The sequence below is a fragment of the Sceloporus occidentalis genome, unplaced genomic scaffold (genome assembly GCF_023333645.1).
Source record: "Sceloporus occidentalis isolate IW3139 unplaced genomic scaffold, rSceOcc1.0.p SCAF_3, whole genome shotgun sequence".
In the NCBI taxonomy this organism is placed as follows: domain Eukaryota; kingdom Metazoa; phylum Chordata; class Lepidosauria; order Squamata; family Phrynosomatidae; genus Sceloporus; species Sceloporus occidentalis.
In genome coordinates, this window is record NW_028316983.1 from 128867855 (window position 1) to 128893227 (window position 25373).

The following is a 25373-nucleotide window of genomic DNA, read 5'->3' on the forward strand; positions in this document are numbered from 1 at the left end:
GTCACTGAAGCAACATTTTGCATTAACAGGAGTTCATGTTAATGCAATGCTGCTTCAGTGACGGAACAATAGCACTGGGATCTGAAAGCCTTTCGTGAGATTGCAGTCAAATACGGGATAAGATCTCCTCAGACTCAGGGCACTTCTGTTTAGAAAATAATTGAGAAGGAAATGGGAGTACCAGTGACTCCCATGAGTCTAGGTTTGGTTTCCTGTCCTTTATAGCTACCAACTGAAACAAAATCTATTCATTATTCAATGAAGTGACTCAAGATTAGCTTTGTTTGAGGGTGACTGAAAACTGTAGTACTGTATTTCTCTCTCTCTCTCTCTGTGATCCAATCAGAGTGGGTTATACTCCTACCTAGGAGTAAAATGTAGGCACAAGCTGTCCTCTTTTGCGTATCATCTGTGGGCATCATCATCATGTATGAGTGATCAGTTCCTTCTTCCTGCTTCCTAAGGGATAGAGATGCCAGTTCCTAGAAATTGACTCATTTTGTACACTACTGTCTCTCATATTCTAAACTATGGCCAAATAGGATTTCAGGCGCATGAAGCACTACAATAACCTGCAAATCCTGTTATTGTATCCAGATGAGTGACTAAGATGATATGTACAATGTGTTGTCAATCATATATCACCTTTAAAGTTAAGAGTGTACATATAGTTTATCACCTTTAATTCCCTGGGGAGGGGAAGGAGTATATTTCCAGCCTTGAATACATAAATATTCCTCCCAACAACCCACACTTTTGCCTGTTTCCTCCAGTAACAATTTTTGCAATATATCAGAAGAAAAGATTTTATTATTTTTCCCAAAGAAAAAAAGAGCAATATAAATATTAGAGTATAAAACTTGCGTGTAACACATCAACGTCAGTCTATATGGATATAAGAAGGATATAAGCATATATATAATATATAAGTATAGTTCAATATTAGACACATTGAAAGGACAAGTAAGTGTTTCCATTCACATACATTTAAAAGCACAAAGAGCACACATAAAGAAGATACAAAGGAATTAAAAAAATACTGATGTCCACAACTCAATTACTAAGATTCTTTAAAAAGAGAAAGAAAACTACACTTCACTAGGTTTGCAGCACCACTACACTACTTTCAGCTTGCTGAATAAAAGGAAAAGGGGAATGACTAAAATGCATCTACAGTACTTTAAGAAGGGTCACATAATAACTACGGTACTTCAGTACATAATAAGCCTTAGGCACAATCCAGTGAGAAGTTCACCTGTGGAAGTCCCACTGAAATAAATGGGGTGTATAACAGGATGATCATGCTCTTGCACTGCTCTGTCCAATTTCAACAGGGCTGGTGCAGGAGAACTTCCCAGCAGATCATATGCTGTTTCAAATAGCTATGTAAACTGTTTCTAGTGCTGTCACCAAACACAAGGGGTGGGTGAGTGGGTGACTGGGATCAGTACAAAATCACTCGTATGCAGACAGATATTTTTTTCCTGCAGACAGGTCTTGCTTTCTAGACATGGCATAGGAAGCAAAATGCTCTAGCAAATAATTATGACACCGCCAGTGACTGCAACTTTTGGAAAGCCGTCTGACATCTAACCTGAGCTGGTCAAAGAAGCCTGACCATATCAGGCAAGCTGCTTATTAGAGGTCTAAGAAAACTTTAAAAAAAGGTTCTTGGGCTGTTGGTTAACCCTCCCTGTTGGAAATAAATCGCCTTTGTGGTTCAGCTACTGCGATACCGGAAGCCAGCTGAAACTGAAGGTAAACCACAGAAAGGCAACCAGGAGTGCCAAGAGCACACTGCAACTCCCTTCTTGGATCTGCTGTGCTTAAATGATGGAGGGGGAAAGGAATGTAAGTGCAGAATGGCACAAGGTAAGAAAGCTTTACATCTTGGCAATACTAGGCTATGAAATAATGTAGTTTAAATCTAAAACAAGTGATTTCAAAACACAGCAAAGGATTTTTTAAAAAAAAACAAACCAGTGGATTCATATCCAGGTAGGGGTTGTGGTGGGGTCCCAAGGACCTTCAGTACACCAATGCTTAGTCACTTCTACTGTGTTCAGAACATCAACTCAGGGACAGAGTCATTGGCTTGGCAGTCAAAGGTCAATATCTGGTTTTAATTCCTTATCTGGGTCTGGTCCCTTAAATTTCCTTAACTCAACGGTTCTTGAGTTAATATCAATTTGTGAAGGCCAGCAAACCAAGGATATTTCTTGGCTATGCTGCACAGACATAAAGAACATGCAACTTTCCTACCGCTCTTCCCCAATGCATCTTGTTACTGAACTCTACTTACAGACAGACAATGCTCATGTTCCACCAGAAAGTGGGCACTTGACAGCATATTTACATCATGCTGTTTATGGCATGCAATGACTTCTCTACTCTAGCTTCAGTGGAGATGACAGTTCTACTGTAGGCATGAAGTGAGTGTTTTACATGCAGCTTGATGTGCGGAAAAATGTGAAGCATTCCATTTTCAAAATTTCTCTACCTACAAGGCCACCAGAGCCCATTCACCTAACAAAGAGATCTGCCTGTAGAACTAAGAGAGAGATTTCAGTGCTTAGACGAGCAGCAGCTCACTATGCTCACAAGCAAGTGACTTCAACTTTCTTTAACTTATTTCAGAAAACATTTATTGTACACATAAATATTTACGGATCAAAGTGTAGATGAGATGTCTCTTCAGAGGCCACTGCAAATCAGTATGAGTAATGTTGTCCACCTTGCTAATATCTGCCCTTCAAAGGGTTTCTATTGCAATATGTTTGTGCGCCCTGCCTCTTAGGCATCATAATTTTAGTTTTATTTTTCTGGCTGTCATTGGTTAAATCTAAAAATTAAAATGTTTGCAATGCAGCTGAATCTCATTCCCTTGTAATAATGCAGGATAAACACTTGTTTCTTTTGAAACAAAGCAGGAACAAAAGCACTCCCTATCAATTTCATAACAAGGATTCCAGTTGAGTTTGATTTCTTTCTCCCCTAGAACTTTCATCAAAATTCGGGAAAGTGAGAATGTTCTTAATATGAAAAATAAGAATAAAAATACCTCCCACCACATTTAGAAGAATTCTTTACAATGGACAAGAGCCCACTCTAAGCCTTGTTGGTTGTGCAGATCACTCTGGAGCAAAACAACTGCAAATAAAATGTGTCAAAGATCTGACACCCTTGCATATTAGATCCTCCTCAAGAGAGTATAAACTATATTCAACATTATTCCACAGGGCTTTTTCTTTTGTTTTCAGATACTTTTACATCATGAGGAGTAACAGTAGGAGAATTACTCATAGCTCTGATGACAACAGTGTACATTCGTTCCACATTTTAGTTTGTTTTGTTTTGTCAAACCACACATTCACATTCATCCTTGATCCTAGGCTATGAATTGGGGGAGTGCTAGAAGAGTCTGCCCTTTTAGATCTTAGATGGCAGTGGTGTTTTCCTGTGGATTCTACTTCTTCTCTTTCTTCCCTGACTTCTTCTTGTTTCCACCTCCAGAGGCTGCAGGCTTCCCATCACGTTTGCCTGAGGAATTTGAGAGGGTGGCTGTGCTGCCAGGGATGTACACATTCTGTCTGTAGTCAGGGACGTGCTGCAGGGTGAACTGCGGGCCATACCTGGTACTCAGGCCCATGGTACCTGCCACTGCTCCTCCTCCTAGGGTTGAATTCCCATCAGGATTGGCGGCGGCGGCAGCGGCAGCTTCTGCACCGGCATAAGGGGTGGGGGAGAGGGAAGGGATATAAATAAGTTAGATGAGCAAAGCCTTAACACAGTTTTAAAATGCTAGTTTTATTTTGGCTCTAAAGTTATAAATGATAAAAGAGACAAATAAATAAATTATATGAGCAAAGCCTTATTTGCTAAATGCTAGTGATCTTTCAGGTCCAAAGTTATAAATGATTAAAGAGATAAATAAAGTAGCTAAGTAAAGTCTTTAACACAGTATTTGCTAAATCCTACCTATATTAATTTATAAATGTACCAAACCTGAATTTTTGATCCCTGATTCAAATATGACATGGATTTGGTTTGTCCCCCCACAGAAACCAACCAACTAAACCAAAACACCAGGCACTTTCACAAATAAACGGCACAAAGGGTTCACCATTTTGCCTTCCTTTCTTACCCCAATCATATCCAGCATGCCCTCCAGTATTTCAAAGATGAAACCTGGCATATGTGTGGCCAAACAACACCAGAATATAGTCAACATGCAGATGTTATTCATGAGGAAGGACAGACAATCTAGGAGAAGCTGCAGCAGTTTGCTTGTGCCTGAGCTTACAAGTTTCTGCTCTCTCCTCTTCCCCTGCTGAGTTAACAGACGGGCCCGAAGTGGCATGCCACCACTGGCGATACTAGGGTTCCGGAGCGTGCAGCAACCGCACACTCCGGAACCCTAGTCTGTATCCGGAACCCTAGTCTGTATGGGCAGTGGCATCATGGCAGCATCCCATCCACATGGGCGCCGCCATGATGATATAAGGGACACACAGTGTACAGATGTCGCTGTGTGTCGCTTACATCACTGGTGCACCAATGACGCACTCATGATGTCAACCAGGCGCCATAAAAAGAACCTGCTTTTTGCAGGTTCTTTTTACTCTGGAGGGACGCCATGCGGTTTGGCTGCTGTGGCATCCCTCCAGACTTAAAACAGTTGCCTCCAGCATGCTGTCTCGGGGCAGTTTGTTTTGCCCCTGAGTTAAATTAAATACTTTTGTATTTTGAACTCAGTTTGCAGCAACTGATGTAAGCTGAGGATAATGGGGGAAAGTGGGAAGAGGACAGAGAAACTGGGACATTTTAAAAGCAGCTGAAAAGGGGAACAACTGGATTAATCATGAATGTTTTTGCCAAATCAGGGCAAAGGGAGGTAGTTGATTTATTGGGCAGCAGAAAGAGGTAACAAAAGGCACCGGGAGTTCTGTAAACATATTCTTTCCTAGCTGATCATACAGTACAAGCTATTTCTGTGTATGCAGCAGCTTATGTATCCAACTTCAGAATATATAAATGTACTCAGTTTGACTGCTTTGGAACTCCCTTACTGTTACGTGTAGTTACATTTTATTGCAAACTCTCGCATATATTACATCTAGGTGTGCCTACTGCTAAGCCAATCAGAATTCTCTGAATCTAGATTTCCACAGATCCATTTACCAGGGAAGAGGGCCCCTAGGTTCCCAGCAATTTTAGAAAGTTTGGAAAAAAGAGGAAGTAGTTTTCACACTAGCACTTCACATGAGTTCTCTGACATGTGCCTTCTCTCATTTGTGTTGCAGTCTGAAGAACATAAAACAATCCATATATCAACAGAAAAGGCTGCATTTTATAGAGCCTTTTGCAGATGCCAAGACAGATTTCATATAATGTAATGATTTCATTTCATACGTGCAACTGCACTGCCCTGACCTCACCAGAGTCAAGAATTAGGTCAGTAAGTGTAAGTGCAAGGTTATTTGTGCTAGCAGAATGACACCATTGGATGCTGGATACTTACAAAATATCTTTAACCAGTTGAAATGCAGCCTTTAGCTTTTAATCAGAAATGCAAACAATCTTGCAAAGAAGTGTCCCCATTCAAACTGGTATGAGAAATAGGAACTTAGGTCCAAAACAACACTGCAGAAATAATCCAATTTGAGACTGCTTTAACTGTGATCTGTCAGAACTCTCTAACAAGGAAGGTTAAATGTCTCACAAAGCTACAATTCCCAGAATGCCCTAGCAGTGAGACAGGACAGTTAAAGCGGTCTTAAACTGGATTATTTCTGCAGTGAGTTTTGGACCCTTGTCAACAAAGATTAAAAAAAGGTGTTAATCTATAGCTGATAATTTCCCTCTTTCTCCAGGTTTCTCATTCACAATCAATACTAAATCTAAGACAAATTGTTCACAAAATATCTTTAACCAGCTGAAATGCAACCTTTAGCTTTTAATCAGAAATGCAAACAATCTTGCAAAGAAGAGTCCCCGAATAATCACTATATTCACCTGTTAGAGCAAGAAAAGTCCACCAATGAATCCATCTGACTTATTCCACTACAGCACTGTGTGTATTAGTAGAGGACTTATGAAAGATATGAAGAGAGCATTAGTCTGCTCCCACAGTCAAAGTGTTGAAGATGTTTCCATCTCCAAATGGTAACTGAGGTGGTCCACTTTTTCTCATTTTGGACCTTTACTCTAGGTCTTTAATCCCCTGTACAATTTATGGCAGATAAAACACAAACCTTTTAAACATCTACGCTGGTAAAAAACAAACAAACAAAAAACAACCCCAAACCAAACAGGTAGGAGAAACTTTAAAGGCGAAGTTCAGATCCTCAGCAGTTGTTCTGCAGACAGCATGAGCTTTCTGCTCTACAGTGGAATAAGACTTGGGAGTTTATGATGCTTATTTTAATGGAACATGAAGTGAGCCACATTGCTAACTCAGGATCTTGGGCTAGACACGGAATAAAATGTGTCCAGTCAAAGATGAAGTCAGATCTAGACAGCCTTGATAATACAGGCTTTCCTCCTTAGTCAGGGTTGTCATTATGTCCCTGGTACTAAGCAAACTGAGGAGGAACTCATCAGTCAGTAATCTCTGAGACAGCACATGCAATGGAGACAATTCTGTACAATGCAGTTCCTAGCATTTAAAAGTAGGAGAGCGTCTACTCCTTTCCATTTCCAGCTGACATAATTTAATGTAACAGTTCTAGCTGTGTGACACATCCTAGATTCAGCTTTCACACACATCAGAGCTAAGCTGACTCTTCCATTTTAGGAGCAGCCTTTAAGAACTGGACTGAGTAACTGGAAGATAGCTGAGTGCTTTAGCTTAATATAACAAAACAGAACTCCTTGGGCTAGACTTTTACTTTTGCTGTTTTCATTTAATGTTGGGGGGCTTGTGCTGAGCTGTGTACATTAGCAATTTTAAAAATACAGCACTCTTCTCCAAATACATAAAACCAAGTATATATCTCAAATCTGAGAAGGAAGCATTTCCCCTCATTCCTTTACCAAATATGTTTTAACTTCCTTTATCTACAAATTTTGCCTGGCATCTCAGCTTTCTGCATGAGGCGAGATGCCCCAAGCAGCCAAGAGCTTGTGGCAACAGAGCATCAACATTTGTGCTATGCCACAGAAGAGCATAATTAAGATTGCAAGGCAACCGTGCACAAATTAAAACTATGACGAGCATTTAAAACAGAAACAAATTTTCAGAATTAATTTTGGTGGCTAAAAATGTTTCAAGGCTTAATTACCAGCATCTGAACAATGAACTCACAGAGAGACTTGTACCTGTGCCAACCTTCTCTGGGTCACTGGGAATGCCTCCAAAAGGCAAAAAAAGGAAGATGGAAGACAGAAGCGTTTTTGTTTGTCAAGTTAAAACCATCACTTTGGAATCTTTCAGCTACAAACAGTGCGGCATAGTAAATTTTAGCAATTACTAATGACTGTTGAGCCAAAGGAACAGAGAATCCCACACCTGCTGTGGCTCACTGAGCTGGGAGACATGGACTGCCTTATGCTTTGTCCTTTTGATAAGGGAATTTACACTGCTTATATGTTTGGTAAACAAAGTGCTAAGTCTTACAAGTTTGGTCTACATGGCCATATGACAGAGCATCTTAGAAGAACATACCACTCTAAGGAGCCATTCATACATTCGGTTTGGAGAATGGCAGCTGCCTGAAACTGCAACCCAGTTAAAAGTTGCTCCAAGTAGTAAGCGTGAAGCAGTCTCTCCCTCTCATAATTCCACTCATGTTCACCATGACACTGAAAACCTCTCAGTGACTGGGGAAAACAGCATTGCTCTCTTACAGTTCCCATTCATTTCTATGGGGGCTGTTCACCAGTACTTTCCTTTGGATTGTCCCAAAGAGCAGTAGCCAGTGAAGCAGGCAAATAAACAGATGACGAAGACGATCAGGAAAATGTAACTTTAAATCTGAATTTATAGCTAAGAAACATCTAGAGTATTAATGAAAGTTAAGAACTTTATTCATGGATTTCAGCAGGTTTAAGCATGTGTTTTTAACTCACTTGTTCAAATAAAAAAGGACTTAAATTTTCTCAATGATGGATGATTTGTGCCCATACACGATTATGGTTTTTCTAATTGAGTACAAAAATGACTGTAGAGTGAACTTCTCAATGTTTAACTGTTCATTTTAGAGCAATACTTCCTTCATAATAGGATGCATCTGCATTTTATAAAAAGCAACATCAGTTGCTTCTGCTAATTATAGAAGGGCTATCTGTGCCCTGAAGCATCTTTTTTTTGTTGAATGAATTTATCTGTGGGAGTCCTTCCATGGGCTTCTTTGTGTTGAGCTCATTTCTGGACCTTGCCTTTTACTAGATCTTCCCAAAACACAAAGAATCATTCTGTCCTGGCTGTAACAGCTAAGCCTGGATTTTATCGTCATACCATTTAAACAGAGAATTAACTGGGACAGGACAATCTGTCTTCTCCACTGCCTCATCTCTGCTTAGTGACCTACCAACCCACTTCTGGGCTACAGTGCGAATGAGGGGGTGCAGCCAGCTGGGGATGTCTGTACAATGGCCATGTATTACTGCATGTTTGGTGGGGAGAGGGGCTTTGGTTCTTTTCCAGAGCAGGTTGTGCCCATGAAAAATAACACTAAGTGCCATGATAACACTGGACACTTGAGTAGTCTTGCACAGTCTTTAATCCATCAGCATAACAACAGTTATCCCCATCCTTTGTTATCCAGAGAGATATTTACATCTTTATAGCAGCATTATTTTTTTAACTGTTAAGAAGTAACTAACCACAAGACCCATTTAGTTTGTTTGCAGATGATAATAATAATAATAATAATAATAATAATAATAATAATAATTTTGGCAGCTATTCCTTAAGGTCTAAAGTCCAAAGTCACTGCATGAGATGTTGTCTTCCTCACCTCTCTCTGCCTCATGGTAGGGACACTTCTCAACCATGTTATGCAGTATGTTTTTGCATCTAGATTCCTTAACACTAATAATCAAACTGCATATTACATATAGTTGTGTATTTTATCCACATTTTTAAAAAAGGAAAAGCACCCGTGGGAAGCTGGAAGAATGAGAGGACCGACTGTGACGGTGTCAGTGGTGTGTGTCCAATTTGACTTTTTCCAAGCAGTTTTTCTCCCCCAGGAAGAATGAGATGTTGGGAGACACAGAAGGAAGGACCTATTTCTTTTTCCATGGTGACAGCAGTGAAATAAAACAGTTTGTAGTTTATTTAAAAGTAGACATGTATAGGATTGGGTTGCTCAAGTGTTTAATTTTAGCTGAAATTTGGTTTGCTACTATTTTAAAAAAATTTTGGATTTGAGTGAAAGTAAATTATATAGATTGCCTTTTTGTCAGTGAGTGAAAACTTCTATTTCAGCAGGGTTTTAGGCTTCAACTATAAAGTCATTTATTAGTGTGCTGGTCTATTCACTTTTGTCTTTTGAATCAATTGAAAAGGTTTTTAATTCTATGGAATGGTGTAATTAACAACGCCTCTATTTCTTACCTATGCCTCTGTATGTGTTAATACCTGTGTTTGATTTAATTTTTGTAAGCTGCCAGTTACAGTTCTGGGGGAAAAGTGGAATATAAATGAAATACTAGTAATAAGAAGCCTGACAGGGAGGGCTAAGCAGTTTTCTCCCCTCCGCAAACCTTTTGCATTACTTTCTTTTTGACAGTTCAAATGAATGTTTATCTCTTCTCTCTTATGGCTAATAGGAAAATAGGAAAGCAAATCATGGAACAGGCAAATATAAATAAATTCTGCTTTTCTCCTAAATAGAATACATCCTTAAGTCTTGAATATTTATGGGTTTATCTAAGCCACTCTGGAGCCAATGCATGTTGTGTAAAAGCTTTGACCATTGCAAATGCGTAGCCCTTTATTTAACAATGTTCAGGGAGACCTGTTGGGGCCTGCAGACAGGTGGTGTCTAAAAATCTACACAGGGACATTCCACTAGTCCTGTTTTATCACGGAATGCGTGCCTCCTATGGTCACGGACGCCACATTTCCTCCCCACCCCCAGCACATGCAATCTTGCCTCATCAGCTTAGATCCTCTTTAAATCCCCTTTTCTTTACCAGAAAAGAGATCTTTGAAATATTTATTCAGGGTTGTAGCTTTAAGCCCCTTAGGATTTCTAATTTTCCATGGGTGCTTTAGTTCTGCTCTGTGCAGTACTTCCCTATCTGTGTCTGCCACAGGAGACAGTGCTGGAGGATTTCTCTTTGATGTTTCAAAAGCACTGGGTTTTAAAATTCACTGAAGAGGTTCCTAGGCTTTTCAAAGCCAGTGCATAATAAGATCACCATCACTGCCACTTCTCAAAAAGCTCTTTGACCATAAGGATACGTCACAACATTGCTAATGGCTGGAGATAAAGACTTAGTAAAAAGAACATCACCGACTGGCCATTAGAATATATTAACTATTCTTTCTGCAGAGCCAAAGAAATTGCACACCAAACCACATGAACCAACTGGGATATATCTGATTCCTGTATAATTGCATCTGCCTCATGGACTCTCAATGGCCACCGAGAAGTCCCACAAAATGCTTGTTATCACCTTTTCCTCACTACCATGCCCACAGATATTTATAGCTATAGCAAGATTAAGCTATAGTGTACATGCTTTCTGAATGACTATGAGGATGTACGATGATATTTCAAAAAGAGAGATAGCAGTCTGATTCCTGCCCTCGTCACTATAGAAGTCTGCAGTCTTTCCAATGGCCATGGACATACATGGGGAGACATTAGGGTGCTGAAAAATCTATACAGATAAGGCAATATAAACTATGATAAACTATAGGGTTAACTGAGAATACTTGGAAATATCCTAGTTGCTTACAGACACACATGCATGCACACACACAAACACACATAAACAGTTTACATAGTCTAGCAGTGAATGTCCTTTTAAGCAATATCCAGTGATTTAGTAGATTATGGAATCCTGCACAATGGTTATAAGGGAACTGACAAGATCCTTAAAATGGTCAAGCTTCCTTAGATGGCCATACATCTAAGGAAAATTTCAAATTTTCCTTTTGTGTCTCCATCCAAACAAAGAAACAGCTCTTCCACAGTAGCGGTAGCATCAAATGAAGAAGAGGAAGCAGCAGCTGCATTGGTACAGATAGTACTGAAAGTGTGTCACGTACACTGGATGGCTTCTAATTGATAACTCTCCACAGATTGAAAGGCACCTTTCAAAAGTACAGAGTGGGATAATTTTTGGTGATTTCCCCTTATTCTTTACCATTTCACACATGGTTCCAAAGCGTCCCCTTCATTCTGTGGGGAGCTGGAGAGAGAAGGTGGAATTGACAAAATGATTCCCCATTGGAGCTGGTGACTGCCTTCTGTCAGTGGGAGGATACCAACTGGAAGCCGCTCATGTAAAGCAGAAGTAATTCCAAAGACACAGTAGGGTAATACCTTTATCAGGGCTATCTAAAATGTCACAGAAATAGCAAACAAGCTCTTGAGGTCTCCAGATGGAGCGCTGGAGGTGTTAGGCAGATTTAATTAGATTACTCTGTGCTAAGTGCAAAGCAGTTTTCAGGTCACACTAAAAGGTGATAGCATTAAAAAGAAAAGAAAAGAAGTCTGCCCCTTGCAATATTTCAAAAGCTCATAATCATGTAACAGTTACACGGACCATATTTTTATATTTGGGAACAATAACTGTTTCTTCATGTTTGAACGCCCCCTACAAAAACTTCTCTGCAGGCGGAAAACTGGCTCTAAGGTCTTCTTTTTTGGCCAGCAAAATGAGGTGCTAGAAACTGTATCTTTGCATCAGAATTACAACCATTTTGTAGAATTATCTGAAAAGAACCCCTTTGAAACAAAGGCCTGCTTCTATAACTGGTTGCATATGGTCAGTTACATTTTAATGGGCAGCGTCAATGATCACTGTTATTTTCTTTGAAAGCAAACACAGTACTCATAAGCTTGACCAGACATTATTTTCACACCAAAGGACCACTGTATGAATGTATCACCCCTTTCCCATCCCTCCCACAAACTCAGTCACCATGACACTTTGCTGATAGTCTGTGGCTGTACCAGTGAACCAACCTAACACCATTCTTTAAAACAAAATGTAAAAGTGGATATATACTGCTTATTCCATAATGGATAAGGTCATAGTTATTGTAGAATAACTTAAATGCAAATCATGTTCAACAGCATCTATTATTTTGATAGTTACAGGTCGCCTAACACAGAACCCTTCTCCGGATTCTTTATAGAGGAATTAAAAAGCTCAGGAATAGCAACTCCAGTGAATGTATATACAAACTAATGTGTTCTTTTAAAATGTCTGCCCTCTTCCATACACTCAAGGAAAAAACAAAACAAAAACAGGACAGTGTGTTGTTAGGGACAGAGACCTGATAACTGGTGATAGTTGGAGCATATATAAATCAACATCAGTGCTGAGCTACCAGAGGATATGGCTAATACCAGATCATGTGAATGCACAAAAAATATCCCCAGGCTTGCATTTTACATTTAGCAAAAGAATGAAAATAAAAACATGCTTAAACTGGCATTAAAAAGTAACAAACATCTGAGCACTTGCTTGTGTGCTTTTTTGAATTAAGCCCATTATATGGCTTGTGACAGAGTTTCTACAAATAGCAGGCATTGAAATCTTTAAACATGTGCACGCTACATCTCTTTCCACTGTCTCAAGCAAGTATGAATACACAGATAAATATAAATATATGTGACTTCTTGGTTTGCCGGCAGTCAAATGTACTTTGTCAGTCAATGGCTCTCTATACTAGAAAGAGGCTGTCTGTGCCCAGTCCTGCTCAGCAAAGGCTTTGATTTGATCCCCGGGATAAGTCAGAGTCTAACACCCTTTCCCTTCTCACTAGCTAGATCAGGTACTTTTTCCTGTTTAAGTCAATAAACAGGCAAAGGATTCCTGTACCCACTAAGCAACAGAGGCACCAGCAGACTTCTCTCCTTATCCACCTCAGCTGCTCATTGCTGCTTGCTTGTGCCTAAACTTGCCCACGGAGTGACCAGATGCTGCATCACCTCTTCACAATAGGTAGGAGTGCATTAGTAAGTATTTAGTGCCTTGGCTCTATCGTTCAGAGCCAGGGTGTTGGCCCTTGAGTCTTTGTTCAATGCAAATTGAACATTAAAAAGAGTTCCTGTGATGAAGGATGTGATATAAATACTTAAATAAAAAAAAATAGGGCACCTGTTCAAATGGTAAACAATCTGTTCTAATAAGATCAGAAGGGAAAGAACATCTCAGCTGCATTTCACCAATATAAGCTCATCATAGTTTGCTTGTGACAGGAATGCTTCAGTGAATATGGTATGGCAGAACTTCAATTATGGGGAAAGGCAGGCTGCATACATTGATCAGTAAATGACACCCTGAGTCATAAACCAGTTAAACTGGAGTGCCTGGATTTAAGCTGATTTGTTTCTATTGATGTGATGTGTAGCACAATTGTAGAGGCAGTCACCTAGAAACCCCACTGAATTTAGGACATAGCTCTAGTAAGTATGTTTAGATTCAAACAAGATGCTACTTGTTGCAGGCTGACAGATCCACCCATTGTAAAGTATGAGAAGACCTGAACTCTCATTCTGTATGTTCTTCTCCCTAGTTTTTTTAAATCTCCAAAATGCATATTAGGTAACACTTTCATTAGGTAAACCAAAATGTCACACAACTTTGCATGCCTTTGACCTATCTAGAACTCAAGCTAGAACAGGGGCAGGTGGGAACAGGGGGGTTGGGATAGGGAGGCAAACAGTGTCAAAGCCATAGAAGCCACCATGAGTCCATGTTTTGGGGGAAAGGCAAGATACAAGTAAAGGGATGGGTGGATGCACGGACTCTGCCTCTAGTGTCAAAATGTTACTATCCACCCAGTACTGAGACAGATGTTCAAACTTAAATTTTAGATTGACCCTAGACTGACCCTAGGACTGATGAGATAAAGAAGCATTTAATGTTTGATCACCCGTTTTTTAAAATGCAAAATCCAGCTATTATCCTGATCTGTGGTTTATTTTATCATTTATTTTATCAGTGGAAAAAGAGGTAAAGAGAAACTAGACAGCATTTGCATTAATTGGAGATTAATTTTAGATGATGTACTAGGCTAAAGAAAGTCCTTTTATTTGTGGAGCGAGGAAATTGGATCGGAATTTTCTGAGAGATTATGATAAACATATGGGTCTCCTAAGGCTATTTTTACAAAGATGTATTTCAAAGCAGCACTGAACTTCCGCTTTCTTTCTTTTTCTCTTTTAAAATCTAAATGCTCTTAATTCCAAAGATCTCTTTCACTGTCCTAAGCCAGTCCTAGCAACTCTGCCTTGATGGCTTAACCAAGTTTTTTGTGTGACAAACTGTATAAGGTAAAGACAACAATGTGAAAAGGATCTGACCCTTTACCCTCAGCTATTGGTGTACTGGTGCTGGGGGGAAATAATCTTGCACAATACAATGTTTTAACTGACTAAAATACAATATCAGGTTTCTTTTTAAAATTTAAGAATAAAAAACATTTATAAAATATTGCAAACCAGTTAAGCTCCCTATTACCATGCAGTGTTGCATAATGGCACATATATTTGAACAAGAGCTATTAAAAGCACACAAAAGTTAAGTCACTTCATTTCCCACCCCCATTAACCTTGATTTTTTTAAAATAATACAAATGTTTTGGATAAACTTTTAAATGGGGGAGGGCTATAACTGAGAGGAATAGAATTGCCATGGTATTGGTGAAAACTGACCATTTGCTGATGCCAGAATCATGGCTTGAAGCATTTCTGTATCAAACTGGTTGTTTGGCCAAGTTCCATTTTCATCCCCATTCTGAGACCTAAGGAGAAAATAAAACAAATAAAATATCAGAAAAAGGTAAAGCAGAGACACATACAATGTTAAAAATGAAAAGGATGCCCTTCTTCATATAACATGCAGTATTGCTTGTTTTCATTTTTTTTTTTAAATCTGAAGCTCAAAAGAGAGGTACTTCTTTTAGGGACTAATATTTCTCAGTGAGTATACTTTTAGCTGGGAATCTCTTCCAGCAAAGGACTGCTGGGCTTCTGTACCTTTAGCAGATTAGCTGTGCAAAACAGTTTGCTATTCAGGAAAGATGAAAAGGTTGCCTGCTGACATTCTCTCTGGTACACAATTGTTAGAACACCAAAGAATCTCATGCACCTTAAAACAGATTTAATGTGGCATCAGCTTTTATGAACTAGAGCTCTATTGGCAGATGCATGACGTGTTCTTAGTATATGCAGCTGTCATGTGGGCTCTGGTCCATCTGCAAAGCATATGCTACAATAACATTCTAACGTCTCTGTGTTGCTTTTGCTGTTGCAAACCACTGGAATTTTCAAGTATTATGGGAACTGTGCAGCTCTCCAGATAGTGTGGAGCTGCAATACCCAGCACTCCTCACCACTGGCTATGCTGGCTTGGACTGGCACAAGTTGCAGGATAAGAACATGGAGGATACACAATTCTCACTGCTAAATGAATGGAACTGGAAACCTATTGTCTTTTGCATCTGATCACACACCAGCTAACTCCTGTTGAATTTAGTAGATGTTCCCTGGTAACCATACATTTTGTGCTGTTTTCATGTTCTTGAGTCTCCCTGCATTCCCTCACCCCCTTTCATTGGCAGGACACTGAGAAAAACCTGTCTGAATACATAAACAAGGATTTTGCAGACAAAGGTCTTGATTATACTGGCTGTTTAATCCAGGGCCAGTCCAGAGCATTATGCTCCGGACTGTCCCCAGATCAACTATGATGGTGGCCACATGCACTGAACTGAATCTAGTGCCACTGTGGCACTGCCACAGCATGTCATTGTCCAAATGCGCCAGCCAACCAACACCGCATCAGCTCCACTGGCCTGTCCTCTGCTTCCAGACCCTTCCCCACCACCTTTCTGTTGGCAAGAGCTCTATGTAAATCCTTCTGGGAGCATTTCTGTTTCTGCTGAGGTCAGAATGCCTCCTGGAGATGTCCAGCCATGTGATCTAGGATGAGGAGAGTGAGATTGTTGGCTGTGATGTTTCCAGGAGGCATCCAACCATGTGGGAGTGTTTCACTCTTCCCTTTCCTCATTGATCACACAGGCAGCCGGTTTTCACCTCAGCAGACGTAGTGGTGTGCCAGCCAGGCACTTGCAGGGAGCTGCTCAACTGGTGAGGTAGTGGCAGTCCTGAAGGGGATCCCTCACCTTTTCTGAGCTGCTCAGAACAGGATATGGTGGATAGTGCAGCTCTTGGCATGTGGACATCTGAATCAGCCGAATTAGATCTGATCCATCTAGCCATATGGCCAAAAGAACCAGAGGTACTGGTTTTTCCCCAACTTTGCTTACTCTAGAGAAAATTGGCTTAAAGGCCAAAAAAACATGGATCCTTTTTGGAAATACCTGTACACCATGAAGACTGCCATCACTAGCTTTGGCGTGAGTGCGGTGTTTTTTACTGGTGTAGACAAGCCCTTAATTCTGAGCCAGAATCCAAGAGGGCTAAGTCCTAGAATCTGCTTTCACTGTCAGGAATCAGATGTGGGCCAGGGGATGGAGAGTGTGCGTCTCGGTGTGTGCAAAGTACCTTTCTCTCAACAGAGTGTAACAATTAGAGTTTCATGCCAAAGCATAAGACCTAGGTGAGTTCAGCAAACCTCCCTCTCTCTTTAAAAACTGCATGCAAATTTTAAAAGAATGTGACATAATGATATGTTCAAAAACAAACCAGAGTCCCCATCCTCCAGGAGATGTACTCAAAACCTACTCATCCAATACAGGGGGTAGAAAGAGATGAATAAAGGATGATGATGATGATGATGATGATGATGATGATGATGATGATGATGATGATGATAGCAAAACTGTCATGATAATCAATATGCCAAAGTATGCCTCAACTTTTATTTCAATGACTCACTATAAACTTCTGTTCCCTATCTTTGGTACTGATTTATGTGATTGTTGTTGTGTGTCTTCAAGTTGTTTCTTACTTAATGCGACCCAAAGCTAACCTATCATGGGGTTTTCTGGGGTTGAGAGAATGGGTTTCCATGATGGAGCAGGGAATTGAATCCTGGACTTGAGTTGTAGTCCAATGCTCAAACCACTGTCTCTCTGATTTATAGGCTTTTCAAACTTGTATAAGTAAAAGTAAGCTCCACTCTCTTCCAAATAAATGTAGCTGCAAGGGCAGGACTCGAATGTCCTTCTACTGCTTTCGAACAAGCATCCTTAAACACATTTACTGAAAATTTAATCTTACCAGATAACTGTGCATAGGGATATAATCTAAATTTGCTAGAACACTTTAAAAAATGAACTGCTGGAAACTGACTAAGAGATCTTGAGGAAGATGATTTACAAACATGTTCCTGGATGTTTGTACAACATCATCCCAAAGTAGTTTCTCTGCAAGCTTGAAGGTCTTCTTTTTATCTGACAGTTGTCTAAGGCTTTTCAGGTCACTCAAGATAATATAACTTACATTCTTCATTCAGCAACTATACTAGAGTTCACTCCAGGTCTGAGATAGCCATTCTGAGGATTTGTCTGTGAGAGAGTGCTGTCTGCTGAGGATTGTGAAAGGGGCGGGGAGAGGAACAGATGAAAAGAATACAACAGATCAACATCTGCCACTGCAGGATGAGACAGGAAGGAAGGATGCTTTTGCTGAAGACCAGATTCGCAGAGCTTGATTATCTTTGGAAAACATTCCAGTGAATTTACACACTCAGCTTTGGAAATGGCCATGGATGGTTGAATTATGGGAATCTGTAGGCTACCACAACCAGCAATAAATGAAAAGATACCCCCCCCCCAAAAAAAAAAAAACCACACACATATGCTTTAGCTATTTCTTCTTATCCAGATACCTCAACAACAGCTTTCAAAAGCCTGAACTAGGGAACACTCGCCCTTGAATTGGGGAAAGAGGAACTATGTTTCCTTCTGGGGCCTAAATATCCCAAGGGCACCAGGCCCTGTCTATCTTGGAAGCTAAGCTAAGTCAGCCCTGGTTGGGGCTTGAGTGGAAACTGCCAATGAATGCCACGAGCTATAGGCTATATTTCAGAAGGAACTGATAAAACGACCTCTGACTATTCCTTATCTAAGAATGGGGGGGGGGGGGGGGCGGAGTCCGGATCCCCCCTTCTGTTAGATATAATGAATGGTGTGCGCCACTGCACCGCCATGCCCAATCTCCATTATAATGGTGGCACTTAGTCTGGATCCCTCTTCCCAAAATCCTGGCTACGTCCCTGATGCATAGGGTATTCATAAATTGTCAGAGACATGAAGATATGCACACAAACACATGCCCTATGGTAGCTAAATACAAGGCTGAAGTCAGAGCAACTAACTTTGCCACTAACTTTTTGCAGAGGCCTTTGTGTTCTTCACATCTTTCTATGGGTGGTGCATGTACTGAGTGGGGTGTGTGCCTCCCACCACCATTTTGGGATGAGGCACCCTTTCTGCACTCCATCCTTCACCTTATGGGGAGGATGACAGCTATTGTGATTGGCATTAAATGTATTTTCTCAACTGCAATTGTGTTTTCCTGCTCTCAACGTTCCCCCCAAAGCCTCATTGCTATATACAAACTAAGAAGCTTTTACTACTGGCCAGTTCTGCTTCTCCTAGCTCACTGATATTGGGGGAAAAGCCAAAGCACAATAGCACCTTGAAAAATCAACAGGAGTGGAGATTCATCCCCAAGTGGTGGTGGTGGGAGGCAATTTCACACACACCCGAACTCCACAGAACTAAAGACACGGTGGACATTTGCAGAGTCAGAGCAGAAGATGTTTGAACGAAACTGCTTGGTTCAGTCATTCATATCCTCTCTGAATTCACTGATAAGCTGCAATACTCAAAGGTTATCATTTATACCTGAAGAACTGTCCTTCTTCCATGTACTGGCAAACTGCTGTTGTTGTGAATAGTAAAATTTTAGAAGGACATTTTTTCTTTTGTGAAATGAGTTGCTGCAACAAAGGGGTGAACTGGAGAAAGTGGTCTTGACCCCTCTTTTACTAAATCAGGGTTACGTATGCGATTGCAGATGACCTGGATCTGAATTCTGAGTCTATGGGGAGCCTTGGAAATGAAGACAATCAGTGGTAGACCACACGTGTTCAGAGGCACTTTAATTCTCATATTACTTCAGCTCAGAGCCTTTCTGGACCTATGCCCCCACCAGATATTATTTTATGTCATTTTTCTTCAGTGCCAACTATACTGGTTATGAGGAATGATGGGAGTAGTTAAAACAACTCCAATGGCTGCCAGTTTTTTCCTGGGCACAATTCGAAGTATAGGCTATGACCTATAAAGCATTCTATGATCTGGCAGACTGTATCTCCCTGTATAAGCCAACCCTGGCCCTGAGATTATCAGAAGAAGCCCTTCTCTCAGTCCCACCACCATCAGAAGCAAAGCTGATGGGAACTCAAGAAAGGGGTTTCTCAGTGGTCGCCCCTAAGCTCTGGAACTCCCTTCCATGGAGGCCAGAATGGTCTCTTCTTTGTCCTTCCGTTAAAACCTTTTTATTCTGATAGGTTTTTAAAACAAACTTTTAAAAGAATGGGCTATGGGGTGCTGTATTATTTTAAACTGAACTGCTTTTTAAAAAAGATGAAAGGCTAATTAAAAAAAAGAGTTCAGAATGGCATTTTATTCTTTTAACCTGAGGCTTGAATAGTTTTAATACTCTGGATAGTTTGATCCGATTTTCATGTTCACTTTTTGTATATTTTAATTGTAGTGTCCATTTAAATTGTAAGATGCATTGAGTCTCAAATTTTGGGGGAAACAGGATACAAATAAATATCACAACAACAACAACAACAACAGCTGAAAGGTGGGGTGACAGAAGATTAATTCTGGACTGTCTCTGCCAAACTGGATAGCTGGAGGGCATGTACTTAACTATCACTCTCCCTGAGGGGGTTCATTTGACTTGACCGCAGCCATCTCCTCTTAAACACTTTTAATTCTTGCTTTTTTGGTGGGGAGGGGAAGAAGAGTTTGGTACATTATCTGAATTACATTGGCTGTCAAACCTCAGTGCTGGATTCTGCCCCTACTTTACCATAAATGCATGATTTCCTGTTCTCATCAGTTAAATGCTAGAGGTTATGGGTGATACACAATAAGAAAGTCAACATAAAGTAATACTGCACTAAAATATAAGGATGTACTGGCTTGGAACTCATCACAACCCTACATGAAAAAGAGCAATGTGTTCTGCTTCTGTTCCACAGTATCACTACCCAGGACAGGTAATAAGATTCAATACTGGGGAACACAGAAGCAGTGGAAAAATTACATGAGGCAGGGAAATAAGGCACAATGTGCCTTGGGAGACTTATAAATATGGGACTGAAGCTCAAGAAACAGAGCAGATCTTGTGGGGAATTCTAATCTCTCAGGGACTATAACAGTATACTGGCTGATCCTATGCAAGTTAAGATGCACAAAGGAAATGGAGCCCATAAAACATTTTTATAAAGATAAATATGGAATCTATTGCATTCTGAAGATAATTTATATATAACACTGATAAAAGAAACACTTCACTCTTTCATGTGTATTCCAGATGGGTTCCAGAATTCAGAATGCTGGTGGATATATGAAGTGCCAGGGTTCCAGTACTACAGAATATAGAGGAAAAGAAACAAAAGGAAACTAGGAAAGAGAAATTATTAAGGGAAATAAAAATAAAAATTGCCTAAAGTGGTCAACAAAGTCCTTTGTTGACAGAGTAAAGGTAGGGGAATGGGGAGGAAAGAGGGTAGGAGCTGAATCCATTGGAAAGAGGTAGCAGTTATGTCAGTAGATTTTTTTAAAAAATTGGAAACAGGATATATCAAAAAAATTGATGTGATATATTTTATACATTAAATATAGTATGGTGCTATATCTTTACAAGTATTTTAAAATAATCAGTTCATGGGGAAATATTCCCTTTAAAAAAAAACATAACTGATCTAACTTGCTGATTAAAAATACACACAAATATGTCTTCTGTTAACCTGAATCCATTCACATGATATTAGAAAGTTACAACAACAACAACAACAACAACAACAACAGCATAGAGAATGCCACATTTGAATGACAGTTTCTAAGGCAAGGGCAAACCCTCCTCTTGTCAAGAAAACCCTGTAATAGGTTCGCCTTAGAGTTGCCAAAAGTCAGAAGCATCTTGAAAGCACACAGCGACAACAGCAATGAATACACAGACACACTCATAAAGGTGTGTGTGTGTGTGAGAGAGAGAGAGAGAGAGAGATTTGTCCTACTCTCAATGCATGGATTAAATGAATACAATACAACTGTAAAAGCAGAGAAAATAATCTGTGAGAAAACAATATGACTATAACATGTCAGTTTCATATGATCTAAGAGAGCAGCTCAAGAAATGAAGATGTGTCAAGACTTGAAAGATATGGTAAACGGATCTGGTACATGGGTTGCTTTCACACTACACAATTATTTTGCTATGATTCCTCCTTAAACCTAGGACTTGCAGTTTTGGGAGCCTCTAACCAATTACAAACCCCTCAGTTCCATACAAAGCAACTAAGGCGCAACAGTTTTTGTGGGGTTTTTTGGGCTTCAGAAAAGAAGATGCCAGCATGCCAGAAGTAAAGTCTTCTAGAACATGGCCTCATAGCCTGAAAAACCCACAAAAAACCATAGTGCAATAGTTGGGTAGTGTGAATGAACCCCTGGTCAACATCATCGCCTGTGTCCCTGTTTGGAAGAGCATTCCCAAGTCACAAGGGAAAAGACTCTATTCCCTTTAATATCAGGGGAATCCCAAAATGGGCTTCTGCAGAAGACTGTAACACTAATGTAGGCTAGCTAGCATACAAAATCAAAGTAAATCAGAATGATAGGCGGTGTGTGTGCACGATGCTATGATATCAAACCGAAGACCATCTTCCTGTCATTCTCTGTAGCTTTCATGGAAGTGTTGCAAAAAAGGGAAAGGAAAATAAATGGATATTCTTACGACTCCCCTGTCTTGAATAAAAGAAAGCCTGCTTTCTTGCAAACGCTGCTCCATTTGGTAGAGCTAGCCAGCTCTGCTCAGCATCTTTCCAAGCCTGGTCCCTTCTGCCTCTGGCACACTGGCAGTTTCCATGGCAACATACTCTGTGTCTATTACATGGACTGCATCGCAAATGCTTCCCCCATTAAACCATTGCATACCTGCGCTGCGTTTTTAGGGAATCTGTTAGCCCCATTGGGTTGTTGTTTTCCTCACTGAAAAGAAAGGGTGGGGCACTAGCTGCTTGACGGTGGGGAGGACAGACCCACATGCAGAAAGCGTCCTCTTCGATTTATGGCTAAAAAGATGTGAATAATAGAGTTTAAGCATCCCTATCGGGAGATCTGCTCCCAGATGGAATAGCCAATTGGTGTCAGTGGTTCAATAGAGTATAAGGAAGGGATCGGAGGGGGAAAAACACAAGAATTACTAGTAATTAGAGATCCTTCTTTGTTCTTAATGGTCTCCACTCCAATAGTAAGCTATCACATTCCAAAACAGTAGAAAACAGGCAGGCTTCTTCTCCTTCTTTTTAAGGTCAGTTTTAGACTCTGTCATCCTCTCCTAGCAGTTTTTTCCATTTCTGGATAATCCACATATCCAGAAATGGATATACAGTTGGCCCTCCACATTTGCGGCTTTGACTTTTGTGGCTTTGATTAATCCTGGATTTGATTAACATGCTCTCTCTGGGACTCTCTAGGTCCTCCAGCATGACTCTGTTGTCAACGTCTGCCAAAAATCATGCTGGAGGACCTAGATATTCCTAGTGAGAACATTTCTCTAGGCATCTGTAGGTCCTCCAGCACAATTTCATGGTCAACATTTGGTGGATCTTGGCTGTACAATTGCCCTGGAGGACCTAGAGATTCCTAGAGAAGTGTGCTCTAAGGTATAACAATAGTGTTTTTTTATTTGTGATTTTTCCACTTTCACGGGGGTCCTGTGCCCCTAACTCCAGCGAAGGTGGAGGGTCCACTGTATTTGATAGCACTTTTTTCTTGATAGCTGTTTCTTGAACGCAGGACAAAGCTCTGAAAAGCATGGTACTTGTTAATGAAACTCATGTGTTCTTCCCAGTAAAAAATGAAACCACTCCCCTCAATATTTAAAGGCACTAAAAAGGAGGAGTGGGAGTGTAGCCAAGGGGGTCTCCTAATCAAAGATGTCTTTTTATTCCTTTGTTATGACAGGTAGCTTCACCTGTTAGCTGGAAGGCAAGAAGACCCCATAGAGATGGTGCCTGGCTATATAATTCGAAAGGACTGGGTCAGCATTGTTGGGAAGCTTCAGGCGGTTTAGAAGAAAGGCTGCCAGCTGGGAAGGAAGTGAATGCCTACACTTGCAAGTGTACAGAAATCTATTCTCACTGATTTGAAGAAGCCAGGCGAGAAGTACAGAAAGACGATTGTCCTCCTGTACTTTCTTCGTGCTGCGAGTCCTGCCAAAAAGAAGGAAAGAGCTAAGAACTCTCTAGTGGTCTACTTGAATAGTGTGAATAGGAGGATGATTGTATGTTTGTGGAAGGAAGACAGTCTTCTGACTCTTTAGCAGAAAACTAGACAGGGAATATATTATTTAATTATTTATTGGCTGACAATGTTTTTATTGTTGGGTTTTTCTTTTTATTGTGAGGATCCTTGAGAATGTTTGTACTCAAGAAGGGCCCCACTAAAAATAAAATATAAGATCCTTGTTAATATATTATTATTATCTATCAAATAATAACCAGCAGGAAAAGTTTAGAGTTGTGGTGTGAGGAGAAAAAAGGTACCCAGAAAACAGCAGAGGTAAGGAAGAGGCAATTTCACACATTGGACAGAACTCATAGCACATCTCCAGCCTTTACAAACAGCTGAGACCTTTTTACACTACACAACTATAGCTTTATGATTCCACCTTTGCTTTATATAAACTATAGCTTCATGATTCCACCACTGCTGCATCCTACAAAATTTTGGGATCTGTAGTTTGGTAAGGCACTAGAATTATCTGGTTGAGAATTCCAAATAATGTAATAGAGCCATACTTCTGTTATCAAAGCCTCTAACAAAGGCATTCCTTTTGACAATTTTAAGGCCACCCGGCCCTCTTTCCTCCTCATCCTCTGTCCAGCTAGATTTTTTTTAGCAGCATCAGCAATGGAAGGAGGGCTGGAGAAACACACTTTCAGTCTTGGATTGCACCAATCTTTCCGCAGTAAAAATGCAATAAAGCTTCAGCTAGGAAAGAGTGGGATTCTTCTTTAACTGACCCTACTGTAGCCATGTGTGCCTGCCTATAGTAGACAAGCTGTCTCCAGAATCCCTTACTGGGCATGTATGAACAGCAAAATAAAGTGAAAACGGGACAGCAGATAAGCCTGCCTTACCAGCTACCCCCAACATGTTAAAAAGAGTATAGATGTTAGAATCCTGAAGTATTCTACCAGATGTATTCTAACTGTGGATGCTGGGGGATGGGTTGCACTTAGCATAGCTTGTAGAGATGGTGATATGTAGTGCTAGGCTGGACCAGGTGAGTTATCTAGTGTCCTTGAGAGACTGGCCTGCAGAGACTTGGAATGCAGTTTCGTTTCTCAGGGGATAGGGATGGAGGATGGGAACTAGTGCTGGGAAGGAGGGGTCCTGCTGCGTGGGCTTTTGCTGGGGGTGGAGTGCTTTGGCTTAGGGGGACTTATGCATTGCTTTTGCTGGGAGGGGTCAGTCTCAGCTCAGAAGCTGGGTGAGGAGACATGGCTGATCTTGGAACCTTCAATAAAGTTCTGTTGTTTCATTAAACAAGCTGACTGTTCTGGTCCCACACTCTGACAATAGATCTATAAGTATGGATATCAAAATGGAAATCATAAGGAAAGTAGCAGTTGGTGGCGAAAAAACACCCAGCCCTGGAGGCCTTTTGGAAGAAGCTTTCATGTGGTCTCTACAAGGCTCATTTTTTTTTTTTACATACTTATGCAAGCTTGACTTGACCTGGTTGTTTCACTTCACAAATGGATATTATAAGTTTTGAATAAAAAGTCTGCTGAAACATGCTGAACTGCTCTTCTTTTTTGTGGTGTGAAAAACTATCCCCATTATTTTCATGTTATTTATGCCTCTGGTACCAAAGTTTGTGTTAAAGACGTCAAGCCCAAAAACACATTTACTTTGTATGGTATGCTTGTATATGTGCCTTGAAGTTGCAACCCCA

General features: G+C 40.4%; 1 protein-coding gene across 36 annotated transcripts in view; it reads right to left on the reverse strand.

Annotated features, from left to right (window-relative positions):
- Positions 1–788: 788 nt before the first annotated feature.
- The window catches only part of LOC149316757 (protocadherin gamma-A6-like), a 379402-nt gene continuing 354817 nt past the window's right edge, over positions 789–25373 (reverse strand). For all 36 annotated transcript variants that reach the window (XM_089516211.1, XM_089516206.1, XM_089516198.1 and 33 more), the window contains 2 exons: positions 14850–14938; positions 789–3720 (listed from right to left, as the gene is read on the reverse strand). In XM_089516211.1, the coding sequence (XP_089372337.1) occupies positions 3467–3720; positions 14850–14938 (343 nt within the window). In that variant the 3' untranslated portion in view covers positions 789–3466. The remainder of the gene's footprint in view (positions 3721–14849; positions 14939–25373) is intronic.